This window comes from Loxodonta africana, chromosome 4, assembly GCF_030014295.1.
Source record: "Loxodonta africana isolate mLoxAfr1 chromosome 4, mLoxAfr1.hap2, whole genome shotgun sequence".
Classification (NCBI taxonomy): domain Eukaryota; kingdom Metazoa; phylum Chordata; class Mammalia; order Proboscidea; family Elephantidae; genus Loxodonta; species Loxodonta africana.
The window spans coordinates 116,553,929-116,569,791 of record NC_087345.1 but is presented as its reverse complement, the minus strand read 5'-3'; the positions used below and the strand labels follow the sequence as shown (position 1 = coordinate 116,569,791).

Here is a 15,863-nt window from a genome sequence, read left to right as displayed (position 1 = left end):
AAAAAAAGATATACTAGCTTTTTCTGCAGGAAAACACCCTGTCATGTTACCAAACTTAAGAAGAAAATGTTATCTGTAACATTTACACCTGCTGAGAAATGTTATGGTTCCCGTCAGACCTAACTGGTGAGATTTGACTCTGTAGTAATTGGTGTCAGGCATTCTTTTCAATGGTTCCCAGAAAGTTAGAAGCCTGAGCCTAATCAGTCTTTGTACTGAATTTTACACACTGTCAAATCCTTTAGAAAGGTGTATATCATGGCAGTATAGACCATTTCTTACATTTCTTTTTCATTTTGTTCTTAACCATAGACAACCTGTGAACTCTCATTTGAGAAAGGTCTTAATGTTTAATTATCTCCACATTTTTACAACAAGACATCTTATAGTTTATCTTAGGCTACTCTGTTGGGTAACTCCATTGTACTGCCTCACTTATAATCATTTTGGTTTCTTTTGCCTACAAAGAAAACAGATATTTGGAGGTACTGGGATGATCCAGGTCCCTGGTAGCGCAAACAGTCTGCACTCATCTACTAGCCTACTGACTGGCAGTTGAAACCCACTCCACACCGCAGAAAAAAGCCTTGCTTCCATGAAGATCATACCCAAGATAACCCTATGGAGTTATTCTACTCTATAACACATGGGGTCACCATGAGTCAGAAAAGATGGCAACAAGTTTTTGTTTTTTAAGGGATGATCTACTTGCCTCATCTCTCATTTGCAAAGCAACTGTATGAAGAGTGGATATTAACCCGTTTTTCAGATTCATAATCTTAATTCACTGAAAATTCATAATTCATTTCACATTGCACTTTCAGTTTTTCTTGATTATTGTCCAGTTATAAAGACACAAATATAGAACTGGCAGTGTCTGTTGCACTTTCCGTTACTACTTTATATTTCCCTAAATCTCAGACTCAACAGATTTATTTCTGCTCACCATTCGTTGGCCTGGAAAACTGGTTTTCATCTCTTTTCTAGTTGCTGGTTTCACCAAAATGCCAAGGAAATGCTTGAAGCCATAAATTCTTAAGCAGAAAACAGTAATAATATTGTTTGCATAATGCATTCATTACAAAGCATTTTCCTACCCATAATCTCATTTAACTTTGTTTCTCATAATACTGAACTATGAAAACCAAGTATTATTAGTCCTGATTTGAAAATTATAAAATTAAGGTTGCAAATGATGATATAACTTGTCTGGGATCATAAATGGCATCAAAGATAGAGCAAGATCTAGAATCCATATTTTTAGACTCCATTTGCCTGTATATTTCTCTAAGCTTGGCATTCAGTCAATAATCATAGGGTAAATTACCAAAATTATTTAATAGTAGTGGTACCATGTTCTGGATTTTCATAATAAAGAAACAGTGCACAAGAAATAATTTTGCTTCTCCCTAAGAACTTGGTTTTGTCTCTTATAAAAATGAAAATAATGTAGCTAGTCTCAGATCCCCTTTCAAAGTGGACCACTAGGGAGTTCAAAGCCAAAAACAGGGGAACTACAGTAACTGTATAGGTTCCCAGGACCTGTACAGTCACTTTCTCTTTTAATTTCCAAACAGCTGCAAAATAAATGTTCCATTTCTTCTAAGGGTATTCTTACAACGGAAGTGAAAAACCTGTAAAACTGTTTTAAAGCGACTGATAAAAAACGTACAACTAATTCACAAGAACCTACCCACCTCCTAAGGTAAAACAATATAAGCTTCGAAATTAGGCAGGCCTTGTTTCTCATCTAGGACCTTGCACCTACCAGTTCTGGAACTTTAAATACGTTATTTAACCCTTGTTTGTCAATAATAACAACCATACAGAGTTAGAGTAAGAATACAGTGAGATAATACTTAAAGAAATTAAAACAGATACTATACTTTAGCACATGCCTGGAGGTGAAATGCTGAACTTCCCAGCCTCTCTTGCACCTAGACATTGCCAAGTGACTCAGTTCTGACCAAGGAGACAGATGCAGGAGTCTGCCAGTATTTCCTCTTCTGTTCCCTCATTCCTCCTGCTGGGATCAAGGACTGAAACTAAGCGGTTCTTTGGCCATCAGCTAAGGATGGTCAAGCGGTATGTAGTGAAGAATTAACCTTACCAAAGACGTCTGGCCTTTTCTCTAAACTACTAGAAGGTAATCTCTAGATCCTTGGAATGGCCTGCCAAAAAGGAGCGTGTTTGTTTGCCTGGGGGATTTGAGCACCAGACAGTCTAACAATGCGATTTATGACAGGGAATTTGAGCCATGCCATACCATTTCCAACCTCCAGAGGAACTGGAAAGCGAAGATATTACGTGGACCTGTAGAAGACGCTAGAGACTAAAGACCAAAGGTCAGCCTCACAGGGAGTATGTGATCGAGCCACAATAAAATTCTGGACACCAAAGGCTCAGGTGGGCTTCCTGGGTTGGCAGTACTCTGAGTATTGTCACACATTAAGGAGGTAACTTAATGTGTGACAATCCACGGGGAGAGGACAGCCAGAAGCTCCACATTTAGGCTCCTTCCAGACCTCATGCTGTGTGTTTCTTCCTTTGTCTGATTTTAATTTTTATCTTTTCACTGTAATATAACTGTAATCATAGGTATAGGGCTTTCCTTAGTTCTGTGAGTCATTCTTGAAAATTACTGACCTTAAGAGTGGCTGTGGGAACCCCTGAATTTGTAGCCAGCTGACCTGAAATGAGAGTTGTCCTGGAAATGCCAGAATTTGTGGCTGGTGTCTGAAGCGAGGACAGTCTTGTAGGGACTGTGCCCTCTGACTGTGCAGTTCGGCTAACCTTACTGAAAGCAGGAAGAAAGGTGCCTGTGTAGTCATCATCCAGCCCTGAGCTGCCCAGCCCTAATTCTTTACTATACCAGTTGCCATCAGGTTGATTCCGACTCATGGCAACCTCATGTATGTCAGAGTAGAACTGTGCTCCACAGAGTTTTCTATGGCTGATTTTTTCGAAAGTAGACTGCCAGATTTTTATTCTGAGGTGCCTCTGAGTAGACGTGAACCGCCTACCTTTTGGTTAGCAGTTGAGTGTGTTAACTGTTTGCACCACCTGGGGACTCCTTACTAGTTGGGATCAGTAAGCACCTACTTGTTCACACCACTGTATCAGGTTCCTGCTATAAAAGAGACTAATGAGAGATTAACATAAACCTAACAACACAGACTTGGCAAGGATCTGCACCTGCCAGACATTAGTCCCCTTAGTTTCCTTCCAGTTGAAAAGGGATGTGTTTGGGAAAGTGATCACAATAATATTTATAAGAGAAAAGGCAAGCTGCCAAGTGCTGTAGATGATATAGTATGGTTCAAAGTTGATTAGCAGAAAAAAAAATGCTGTGAGACTCCAGGATATCCAGGAGTCCTGAGAATTCTAATAAACACATTATTGAAAAAGAAAAAAAAATTAAGTATTTGCATTTTAACAAGCCCATTTGACAAGATGGCTTCCAAGTGTCTTTCTGGGTTTGTCACAGGCCAAGGGCACTATGAGTCCTGGCCAAGTGGAACAAGACAGGGAGCCTGTGCCAGAGGGAAGGAGCTGAAGGTGGAGTACACTGATGATGCTTTGTGATTCTTTATATAAAGCCTTGGGTGAATATTCTGGGGGAAAATGATTGGTTGAGGTTTGTGATTTTTATCACATGACTATTCAGCACAATGTAATAGAATGATGTGCTGACCATGTTTTTATTACACCAAAAAGATATAATCTTCAGATCATATCACCACAGTTGTGGTTTCTCACATTCCTGCCACTCCATCGCTCATTTCCAAGCATATTTTAGGTCGGAACAGAGTTTATTCAAAAATACCTACAACCCTGGACCATGAAGACTTGAAAGGGACATTCCTTGGCTAAGCAGGCAGAAGTTGGTCCCAACCTAACAGATGGTGGTATTCTCAAAGTGAGAACACTTACCATCACACTTTCGCCTCTAAAAGACACACACACATAGACACACACATCGCACATCCTCCAACTTGTGTGAGTGTTATGCTATCTTTCATGCCTACTAATATCCAATGAATATATCACCATAGTATGTTTACAGAGCCATTTGGAAATGGCTGCCTCAAAATATCCTGCTTGGTCTCCTACAGTTCAAGCAAGGGCACTGCAATGGTTCAGCCTACGTGGGACATAGAAAGGGAACCCCTTGGCAGACAAGAGTACCAGGAAATAAATATCTACACTGAATGGGAAGCACTGCACTAGGCAGAAAAGTGAGAAACTGTATTTGCCCCTCCAGAGCACACAAGGTGGTGAGGAAATGAGGGATAAGGACTTGTAGATTACTGTAATATGTAGGTACGTAGTTACACGGATGTCTGTAACATGAGGCAAAATTAAATGAATATATGGCTTAAAAGCTACAGCAAATTGTGGGAGTTCCAAAAAAGCAGCAACTAATTGTGATTAAGGAGAATTAATGAGGCATCACAAAGTACACAGTGTCTCAACAGTACTATCCTGGGTGTCTGCAGCCCTGACTGGAATCTGTTAACATTCCGTAACACACAGATCATCTCCCTTCTTGAATTTCATCTTGGAAAAAATAAAAACAAACAAACAAAAAAAAGTGGGTAAAAGTAGACAAAGGAATAAGAGCAATGATGACGGTTAACATATATTGACGATTTAGGACAAAAGTCTAAAGGTAGAGATGTATAAGCTGAGCTGCAGGATACGGGATTGGTTGGTCGTTATTTTACCACAACTCAGGGAAAGGAGAAGTGCTTGGTTCACACGGGCAACATCAAACCTAGCCTACTCACCTGCCCTCCGGCCTAATCTGCACACACTATGTCCTTCCCAAGGAACATGAATTAAGTGGCATTTTAGCTTCCTGGTAACAAACTAGAAACAAAAACCCGAAAAACCAAACCCACTGCCATCAAGTCAACTCCCACTCATAGTGACCCAATAGGACAGAGTAGAACTGCCCCATAGAGTTTCCAAGCAGCGCCTGGCGGATTTGAACTGCCGACCTCTTGGTTAGTAGCCGTAGCACTTAACCACTACGCCAGCAGGGTTTCCAAGCTAGATACATTCATTAGGAAATAAACAATGGAGTGAGGGGAAGAAAATACATCATCCTTTTTGTGATGCAAACTGCTTTTCCAGAATTTCTATGGATTAATTAGCTGTTTCAGAATCTCAGCAGAAAAATACATAAACAGCTTTTTAAAAAAAATCTACTCACTGAATTTGTTCAGTCCTTTGTAAAGACTATGCATACACACGATAATGCAATGACTTCCGGTGCCCGAGAAAAAAGCATTTTTCTTGATTAGTCAGAATGGTTTCTAGGTCTTGGTACTGGGCACAAACAGGTGCAGAATTCATTTGCATACACTTTGAAGAGAAAAAGTTTCCTACTAGTCTACTGCTGCAACTGACAGATAAGATGTGAGGCTAGTTTATATTTCTTTAATCATCTCTTTTATTCAAATCTATTTTCTAGAACAAAATTAAAAGTCAGTTGGTATGACTGAACTCTCTCATCTAAAAAAAGCCCATTTTGGATCTCTTTTCAGTTTTTTTTCTATCTGATAAGTGTTAAGGGAGAATGTTTCCTTATCTCTTTACTGCATAGTTGATTGATAATCACTTTTTATATATGGGGTATATCGTAGGTTGGCAGGCTCAACCTCTTTTCCACTCTTTCTAGCTTCCTCCTGAAGGTGGATAGTTAAGAACTACCTCTCCTGGACTTATTTGCAGCAACAGCTCTTGAAGCAAATTAATCCTCACCCAGTAGATGCACTTGAGGGAGATTTGGAAGGAGGAGATGAGGTGGAACCTATCTTCTGCTCCTGTTCTGTGAGAGGTGGTTCTGTCGGAGCAATGGCCACTGGGGTTTCCTGATTCCTAGACCACAGTTATGACAGTAGGTTCTTGAGCTCAGTTAAGAGGAGCTACCTCTTAATTCCCACTTCTCCACCTTTCCAATGATTTTTTAAGGCCCTAATTCCCTATATGAAATATGTTTTCTGCCAAAAAATACCTAGGATGATTTCTGTTCCTTACCTTAAAAACCCTGAATAATACAATTATATCCTTCACTCCTCGGTCTGAGGATACAACGTATGAACCAGGACAACATTAATACCTAACATTTACATAATGCTTGGTACTTTACAAAGTATGTTGACATGCGTTATCTAATTTAATCCTTACCACAATTCTCTGAGGCAGCTAGGACAGGGGCTGCTCTCTCCGTTTTACAGATGCAAAAGCTGAGTCTCAGGAGAGTTAAGCAACTTGTCTAAGGCCTTCAGTTAGCAAAAGATGAAGACAAATTCAACGCCACATTTTATGACCCTTAGTAATTTTTTTTTTGGAACTAGGAAGCCTCCCAAGGGCAAATGAAAGCGAAAGCACATGAATGCTGACAATGTATTAAGCCTCCTATTTCCTACTTAACACTCAAAATATTATCATTATACTCGAAAACCATTAAATTAGAGTTAAAAAGCTAGGGATGAGTCATCAAATATAGGCTATTTTATAGTGTGTGACTTTGGATCTGGTAGAGCTTATGCCTCAGCTTTCTAGGACCCCTCCTTTAAAGGCTCTTTGGCTCTTAATACAGACATATGAACAGTTCAATTCTACTTTCTATCTCTGACCCTGGATTCTGCTGCAGCATAATGATCTTCCCAAACCCAGAGTGGTTAGAAGGCTTGGGGAGGCCAAGGTTCACTTCTCATTTTTCTCTTTAACAGCAATTTCACCTAAGATTCCCCTCTCTCCCTAACTAGGGCTCCCTGGAATAAAGATTTCCTTTTCTCCTACTCGCTGCCCAGACACATTTTACAATATTTGATTTCAATGCTCAGGAAACCAAGAAGGAAAAACACAAAGTAAGCAAAACTTGATTTAGACCACTTCAAACGTGGTCAGCTTGAATTCTTTCCTCCATATCCCCCACTCCTCCACTTCATAGCAGTAGTCTAATCACGGGGTTAATGTTCAAGAGGGGCAAGAGGCAGACTTCTGACCATATGCTCCCCACTCCCTGAGAGCAACATCAGTCCAAAGGAAACATTCCAACATAGAATATCTTTGAGATCATTTCGCAGTCAGCCTCAAAACACTAGAATTCCACAATTCCCTGACCATTCTTTGCCTCCCTCAGTCTCATATGACTCAAATCAAAAGGGCTAGAAAAACTGTAACTCTATAATATTCTACTTCCACCCTTGCAATTGAAACATCATGTGATTTTCTTCACACAAAAAATGACAGATACAAAGAAAAATGTTTAAAATGAAGATGGAAGAAGATGAAAACAAGTAGTTCGGATTAGTAAGGCAAACTCAATAATCCCTTTCTATGAAAAAAAAAATTTTTTTTGAGATATCAAAAAAGATAAGAGATTATACTGAAAGGCACCAAGCTTTACACTAACCTGGGGGAAGAGAGAATAAGTTGAGTTGTCAATGGTGAATGAGTATAAAAACTCCCCATCATACCACATGCTCTTCCCCATGGGGGAATTCATTTTAGTCATAGCAAAGAGATGGGCGGGGTCACAGCAGTCTTCCATTTGTTTCCTAGGAGAGAAAACAGAGAGAGAGAAAAGAACAGCGGGTTAAGTGAGCAAGGGATTCATTCACTTGTCATTCCCACAGAGATGTGCCGCCTTACCTCAGTGCCAGCTCCCTGAACCATCAGCATCTCCAGGGTGATTAGACTACTATTAATTCACTCTGCCAGCCAACACAAGGCATGACTAGAATATTTCATAATAATAAAAAAAAGAGTTTAAGAAAATCATATCAGCTCTCAGATGCAGCTGAAATATATCAGAAGGCAAAAATCGTGATTATAATTGCAGAGCTATTGATTGAGTTAAACATTCAGGTCCAGAAAAGCTTTGGATAGTTTATTTGGGAGACTGTTGAGCTACTCAGTTGCATCATAAATGCACTCTTTCACCTGACCTAACAATTAAGTGGTTAAGTTCAGTAAAGAAGGACTTTACATGAGCTGTTTGGAACAGAAAATGCACCGAGTAGCCCCAAAGAAAGCGCACTCCCCAAAACTGAAGACAAGATAAGAGAACAACTACTCTGAAACCCATTTGAAATGAGTGATGTGATTTCAGACACTGGCAAAGCAACATGCATTCTAACTGTTAGATCTTGTGGACCTTTTTGGTTCTCATTTGATCTGACCTCCCAGTTTTTTTTTTTTGTTTTTTTTACCCAGTAGCATCTGATTTGAGAAAATCTCTCCTTACTCCCTTAATGTCCAAATACCTGTGTTTCCTGGGTCGCCTCATCTTGTAGGCTGGCTCACAGGCTACTAATCCTCTGTTTGCCCCCCAAATGTAAACCCTGCCACTGCTCTACAGGGCAATCTTTATTTATTCCTTTAATTAAAAAATCAGAGCCCCAATGCTCAACTACTAGCCAAAAGGCTGGCAGTTCAAACTCACCTAGAGGTGCCTCTGAAGGTAGGCCTGGAGATCTGCTTCCAAAAGGTCACAGCCTTGAGACCCCTAAGGAGCAGTTCTGCTCTGTACACATAGGGCTGCCATGAGTCAGAATATACTCAACGACAATTAACAGGAACAATTTAAAAATCTGTCAGAAGCCAATTTCATTTACTGGAGCTTTCACAAAAGAAAAGAAGACTAAGAAAAATGGTTGACATAAGCCACTATAAATGGCTCCCACACAGATGCACTGACAACCTCCAAGAGAGCCAGGCAGTCATGCTTTCTCAAACATCTTTACCTACCCACAGCATAGATGCTGGGAGCTGGAAGGTGGCAGTAGAGTGGGAGTAAAATGAAAACAAACCAATTGTTGTCAGGCCGGCTCTAACTCATGGTGACCCATGTGTGTCAGAGTAGTGCTGTGTGCCATAGGGTTTTCAATGGCTGATTTTTTGGAAATTGATCGCCAAGATTATTTTCCAAGACTCCTCTGGGTGGACTTAAACCTTCATCCTTCTGGTTAGCAGCCAAGTTCATCAATCAATTGCACCACCCAGGAACTCAACGGTGGAAGTTTCTGGCTTCAAATCCTGACTCTGCCACTTATTAGCTCTAAGAACTGGGAAAGTTACTGTGCTTCAGAACTGACCTTAGAGACTATTTTATGAGAATTCACTGAGAATGTACAGGTACAACACTTAATAAAAGTTCAATAAATATTAGGTATTGTCATTATTATCATAATGTAGTCAAAACCTTATTGTAGAAATGAATAAACCGAGTTAGTGGGGCTGCAGCTTCAGAGGCCAAGGAGGTCAGGGGCCAGCCCCCTCATCCCTAGGTTGGTGGTGTTCTTCTGCCATCCTGAACTTTCTCTTGTGCTCTTTGATATCTTGGTTGGCCTATCCTTCACAAAGATTTCAATAGAAAGAAGGACAGAGAAGAATGGCTCAGGAAAAATGTCTTCATCTTATTAAAGTGGCAAGAATTAGTGTCACTGCTCTGACAGGGATCACAATAGAGGGTCCCAGACAGAGCTGAAGAAAAATGTAGAACAAAATTCTAACTCAAAAAGAAAGACCAGACTTGCTGGCCTGACAAAGACTGGAGAAGCTCTGAGAGTATGGTCCCTGGACACCCTTTCAGCTCAGTAATGAAGTCACTCCTGAGGTTCACCCTTCAGCCAAAGATTGGACAGGCCCATAATACAAAACAAGACTAAAGGGGCACACCAGCCCCTGGGGCAAAGACTAGAAGGCAGGAGGGGACAGGAAAGCTGGTAATAGGGAACCCAAGGTTGAGAAATGGAGAGTGTTGACATGTCATGGGGTTTTTAACCAATGCCATAAAACAATGTGTGTACTGTTTAATTAGAAACTAGTTTGTTCTGTAAAGCTTCATCCGAAGTACAACAAAGAAATTTAAAAAAAAGAATTAGTGTCACTTCTTGCTCCTACACCAGCATCCCATTTCTTATCAGCTGCACCGCTCTTTCCTTTCCTCCTCCACTTTTGTTAATTCTTATCAAAGTTGCACCACCCGAAAGGCTGCTTGATCACCAGAAGTAAAGTTTTATAGGAAACTATCTACATTTTGTCAAAAGAGCATCCTAGACACTATACTTAATAAACATAAAACAGAACTAGACATAATTTAGAATTATGATGGGTATGATAATTTTTGAGACCCTATCACATATCTCTGGGGACATTGATGGTTCAATGGTAGAATTATTGCCTAACATTCATGCACAGCCATCACTCACGGGTCAGTGGAGGCTTCTGTATTGCTATATGCTAAATGGGTTTCAGCAGTTTCCAGACTAAGAAGTCAGGAAGAAAGGCCTAGCAATCTATTTCTGAAAATCAGCCAGTGAAAACCCTATGTGTCACAACTGTCCTATCCACAACTGATCATGGGGATGGTGCAGGACTGGTAGCGTTTCATCCCATCGTGCATGGGCTCGCCATGAGTCGGGGGCCAACTCAATGGCAGCTAACAACTAACTAACAACATTACATATCTGGTGATACCATATGCCTTTTAATTCTTACAGCAACCCTAAGAGATATTGTTGTTATTATCTTTACTCCCAATTCACAACTGAGGAAATAGGCTTAGAGTTGTTGCAGGACTTGTCAGGTCACACAGCCAGTGGGTAGCAGAGCGGAATTTGAAACCAGCTCTCCCAGGCTAGCACAGTGGTCAGGCACTCGGGTGCTAACTGAACGTCAGCAGTTTGAACACATTAGCCGTTCTGCAGGAGAAAGATGTGGCTATCTGCTTCTGTAAAGATTGTTGTTGTTGTTAGGTGCCATAGAATTGGTTCCAATTCAGAGTAATTCTGTGTACAACAGAGCAAAACACTGCCTGGTCCTACACCATTCTCCGGATTATTGTTAAACTTCAGCCCACTGTTGCAGCCACTGTGTCAATCCATCTCATTGAGGGTCTTCCTCTTTTTCACTGACCCTTCACTTTACCAGGGATGTCCTTCTCCAGGGACTTGTCCCTCCTGATAACATGTCCAAAGTCTTGCCATCCTCGCTTCTAAGGAGCATTCTGGCTGTACTTCATCTAAGACAGATTTGTTCATTCAAATTATAGCCTTGGAAACCCTATGGGACAGTTCTACTCTATCCTGTAGGGTCTCTATGAGTCAGAATCAATTCAACGGCACACAACAACAACAGGCTTTGTCTAGATTTTGTCCTGTCTTCGTGCTGCCTGCTCAGAGCCCTTTTGATTCAGCTCTCTTTTGATGCCCTGAAGAGATGTTCTGTAAACACTGACCAAGGGCCTGCAATGCACCAGGTGATTTCATAAGTATTATTTCACTTAATTATCACAGTAACCTGGAGTTGGAGAGGTTTAAGATTCTTTGTGCAGTAACTTATCTAGGGTCACATAGCTAGTGAAGTGGTGGGGCACAGCTTTGCTCCCATCTTCTTACTTCGTGTCTGGTACTTCACTGCTTTCCAGACCATAGCTGTCACCTTCAAACCAAGCTAACCATACCATTCGGTACAAAGTTCTACTGGAAATTCAGAAGAAAAATCTGTCACAGCCATATAGTCACACCTTACTTTGTCTAGTATAAGGAGCCTTGGTGGCATAGTAGTTAAGTATCTGGTTGCTAACCAAAAGGTTGCTGGTTTGAACCCACCAGCTGTTCCACAGGAGAAAGATGTGACAGTCTGCTTCCATAAAGATTACTGCCTTGGAAACCCTATGGGGCACTTCTACTCTGTCCTATTGGGTCACTGTGAGTTGGAATCAACTTGACGGCAATGGGTTTGATTTTAGGTTTTTGTCTAGTATCTGGCAGCTTACAAAGCACTTTCACATTTATTTCCTCTCTTCATCCTCAAACAAACATAAGAGGAAAATAGAGTCAGTTACATTTTCTTGAACTTGTAGAGGAGGAAACTGAAGCTCAGGCCTAAAGACTGGCCCAAGTTCATTCAGTTAATAAATGTTTGCTCAATCTCACAACATGGATGAATCTGGAGGACATTATGCTGAGTGAAATAAGTCAGTCACAAAAGTCCAAATATTGCATGAGACCAGTACGATAAAAACTCATGAAAAGGTTTATAACAAAAAGGAACAATTTCTGATGGTTACAAAGAAGAGGAGAGGCGAGAGGGAAAAATACTAACTGGACAACAGATAAGTGGTAACTTTAGTGAAGAGTAAGACAGCACACAATACTGGAGAAGGCAGCATAACTTGTCCAAGGCAAGGTCATGGAAGCTCCACAGACACATCCAAACTTCCTGAGAGATCAGATTACTGGGCTGAGGGCTGTGGGGACTATGGTCTTGGAGAACATCTAGCTCAACTGGCATAACACAGTTTATAAAGAAAATACTTTACATTCTACTTTGGTGAGTAGCATCTGGGGTCTTAAAAGCTTGTGAGTGGCCATCTAAGATACTCTACTGGTCTCAGCCCATTGGGAGCAAGGAAGAATGAAGAAAACTAAAAACAGAAAGATTAGTCCAAAGGACTAATGGACCACAACTCCCACAGCCTCCACCAGACTGAGTCCAGCACAACTAGATGGTGCCTGGCTACCACCACTGACAGCTCTGACAGGGATCACAATACAGGGTCCCAAACAGAGCTGGAAAAAAATGTAGAACAAAATTCTAACTCACAAAAAAGGACTAGACTTACTAGTCTGGCAGAGACTGGAGAAACCCTGAAAGTATGGCCCCCAGACACACTTACACTGCAGTAATGAAGTCACTCCTGAGGTTCATCCTTCAGCCAAAGATTAGACAGGCCCATAAAACAAAATGAGACTAAAGGGGCATACCAGCCCGGGGGCAAGGATGAGAAGGTGGGAAGGGACAAGAAAGCTGGTAATGGAAAACCTAAGGTCGAGGAGAGCGTTAACATGTCATGGGTTTGGTAACCAATGTCACAAAACAATATGTGTATTAATTGTTTAATGAGAAACTAGCTTGCTCTGTAAACCTTCATCTAAAGTATAATAAAAAAAAATTAAAAATAAATAAATATTTGATCAATTATTGGGAAAATGTGTGTTAGATGATATGCAGTCAAATTCACACATCTTCCTTTGACATTACTGTGTTGAAAGACAATTGTACCATTAGAATGGGAAACCAAATACTATACAGAAACTGGACATTGTCACAGATGTGCAAATATTTTTTAAAAACCAACAGTTACAATAAATTCATAGTAATCATATCACCATTTCAAATTTAGGGATTTTTTTGTATTGTAAACTTTCAAATCTTCTCCTCCATCCAGAATGCCTCCCCACTCTCCTTTTGCCATTGTCATCCCTGAAAGCTGGTCAAAGAGAGACCGCAGTGTGAAGGTGTGCACACTCCCTGTACCTGAACCAGGCCCACACTAGCTCATCAGCTATATTGGCAGCAGAAGCAAAAACAACAGTAGTCCTAGTACTACCAATAGTGTAATAGGTGACCAGGATATAAAATTGAATTATAAATTTATAAATTATATAAAATTATAAATTAGACCTGCCTTCTATTTTTTTTTCCAAAAAAATTATCAGAAGGGGCAAACAACAAGCAAATGACTAATTGTGTATGGGGGAGGGCATTACCATGCCACAACGGAAATGTGCATAGGTACTTGTGGCTGCCCAGACAAAGGAGGGCATCCAAGTCAGACCCAGGGCTCTAGGAAGGGTGCCTGCCCTGAGCTTCCAGGCAAGGAGTTGCTGACAGCGAGAGTATGGAGGCAAGTCACTGAAGGCAGACAGGCTGCGGTGAAAGGCAGCAAGACACAATCCTTCATCAGCATTGTTGCTATTGTTAGTTGCCATCGAGTTGATTCTGACTCATGGCAACTCCATGTGTGCAGACTAGAACTGCCCCCCAGGGTTTTCAAGGCTGTGACCTCTCCAAAGCAGATCATCAGGCCTGTCTTTTGAGGTGCTTCTGGGTAGGTTGAAACCACCAACCTTTTGGCTAATAGTTGAGCGCTTTAGCATTGCATCACCCAGGGACTCCTTTCATTGGAATGCACAACACAAATATGAAGATCTGTGATCTCTAAGAAACTGTTTAGAGTTGAATAATAAACTCATCTCCAACCACGCAATAATCTCTCAAACCTTCAAAATGTTCTCTCCTGGAGAAAAAAGCATACATTAGCTTTTAGAATTTTTAGCAAATTTAGTTGCCACCCACTTTCTCATACTTTGCACTGATGCTGCTTATTATCTGCTTCTCTTTTGTGGCAAACAATAGAATGATCAGGATCAAAAAGCAAAATGAAACCCATTTTCATATTCGAGTTTAATTGTGTAGATCATTGAAGTTCAGCCAAGTGTTAGTTGAGTACTGGAATTAAAATGTAAATGCTTTTTATTATTTGAATTCATCCTTCAACAGTCGTCATATCTAAGGACGTTATCATTGTATCATGAGGCTAAATACTTACGAGGCCTGGGAGTCACTTGCTAAAAACTCACTCAGGTTCTCATCCCCTCCTAATGAGGCCATGGAAGCAGGTAAGCCACAGGGGCCTCATCTGCTAGTTATGTCTATAGGTCAGGAAAACTGAACGTGCAAATAAGGGTGAAAAGCAAGCCACTCAATTAATAATATTACGTATCAGATGACTCTTCCGGAGTCTCTTTCAGATGCCGTGTTCGACACTTTGGTTGCCAGACACGAAGAAGATTGGGAGGTTGCCACTCCAATGATGGACATTCTTACACCCCTTCCCAGGAATGATTGAATTTGAGGCAGTCAAGGTGGACAAGAGTTTGACCTCAGTGTCAGTATTTGGCCAAAATCTGCTGTCAAACTTTAGCTCTGGACTCAGCTTTTAGAAAGCTAAATAGTCAAGTAGCCTTATAGCTGACTTAATGCCATTTCTGGCATCCTTGAACATGTATATGCCAAGTGATCTTCTGACCAAGTAAGTCACCTTCATAGCTAAGCAAGGTATCAATGACAGCAACACAAACAGAGAGTGCTATTAGGGTTTGTTATTCACAACTGAATATGCAATTTAAAATTCTGATAAGTAACCTAGAGGTAAATGAAGTGAAAATCTCTATGTGCTTTATATGTTAAAATTCTATCAGTCAGGTCAAGTACAAATGCAGATTTATTATTGCAAAATGAAAATTCTGCAACAATAAATTTATTGTGAATGCTGTGAGTTTTATATACAAAAAAATACGAGGAACTTTGAGGGGAGAACAAATTGTCTGTTAAAAGGGATATTAAGGGAAACTTGTTTGCTAGATAACTTTAGAAAAAAACGCTGTATCATCTGTCATCGAATTTGAAATAATAATGCAGGAAAGAATAACAGAGTTGTTCTTCAGACAGGGATTGGACTGGACTATAAGATAGAAGATGATACTAGTGAGGAGTGAGCCTCTTGGACCAAGTAGACACATATTTAGGTCTTTAATCCATTTTGAATTAGATTTCACGTATGGTGTGAGATAAGGGTCAAGTTTTATTTTTTTACAGATGGACATTCAGTTTTGCCAGAGCCATTTTTTAAAAAAGACAGAGTTTTCCCCATTTAACGGACTTTGGCCCTTTGTTAAATATCAGGCTGCTGTAGGTAAATGGATTTACATCTGGGTTCTTGGTTCTATTTCATTGGTCAACATGTTGTTGTTGTACCAGTACCAGGCTGTTTTCACTACTGTAGCTGTATAGTAGGTTCTAAGGTCCGGCAGTGCAAGGCCTCCTGCTTTGTTCTTCTTCACTGATGCTTTACTTATCTGGGGTCTCTTTCCTTTCCATACGAAGTTAATGATTAGCTTTTTCATCTCATTAAAGAATGCTGTTGTTATTGGATCAAGATTGCATTGTATTTATAGAATGCTTCAGGTAGAATTGAGATTTTCACAATGTTGAAT

The 15,863-nt window shown here is 40.4% G+C and overlaps 1 protein-coding gene across 1 annotated transcript in view; it reads right to left on the bottom strand.

The window, feature by feature from the left end:
* The window catches only part of ST8SIA1 (ST8 alpha-N-acetyl-neuraminide alpha-2,8-sialyltransferase 1), a 166,305-nt gene that overhangs the window by 102,626 nt on the left and 47,816 nt on the right, over positions 1-15,863 (bottom strand). The window contains exon 2 of the mRNA XM_003405691.4: positions 7,430-7,574. Coding sequence (XP_003405739.1) covers positions 7,430-7,574 — 145 coding nt within the window. The remainder of the gene's footprint in view (positions 1-7,429; positions 7,575-15,863) is intronic.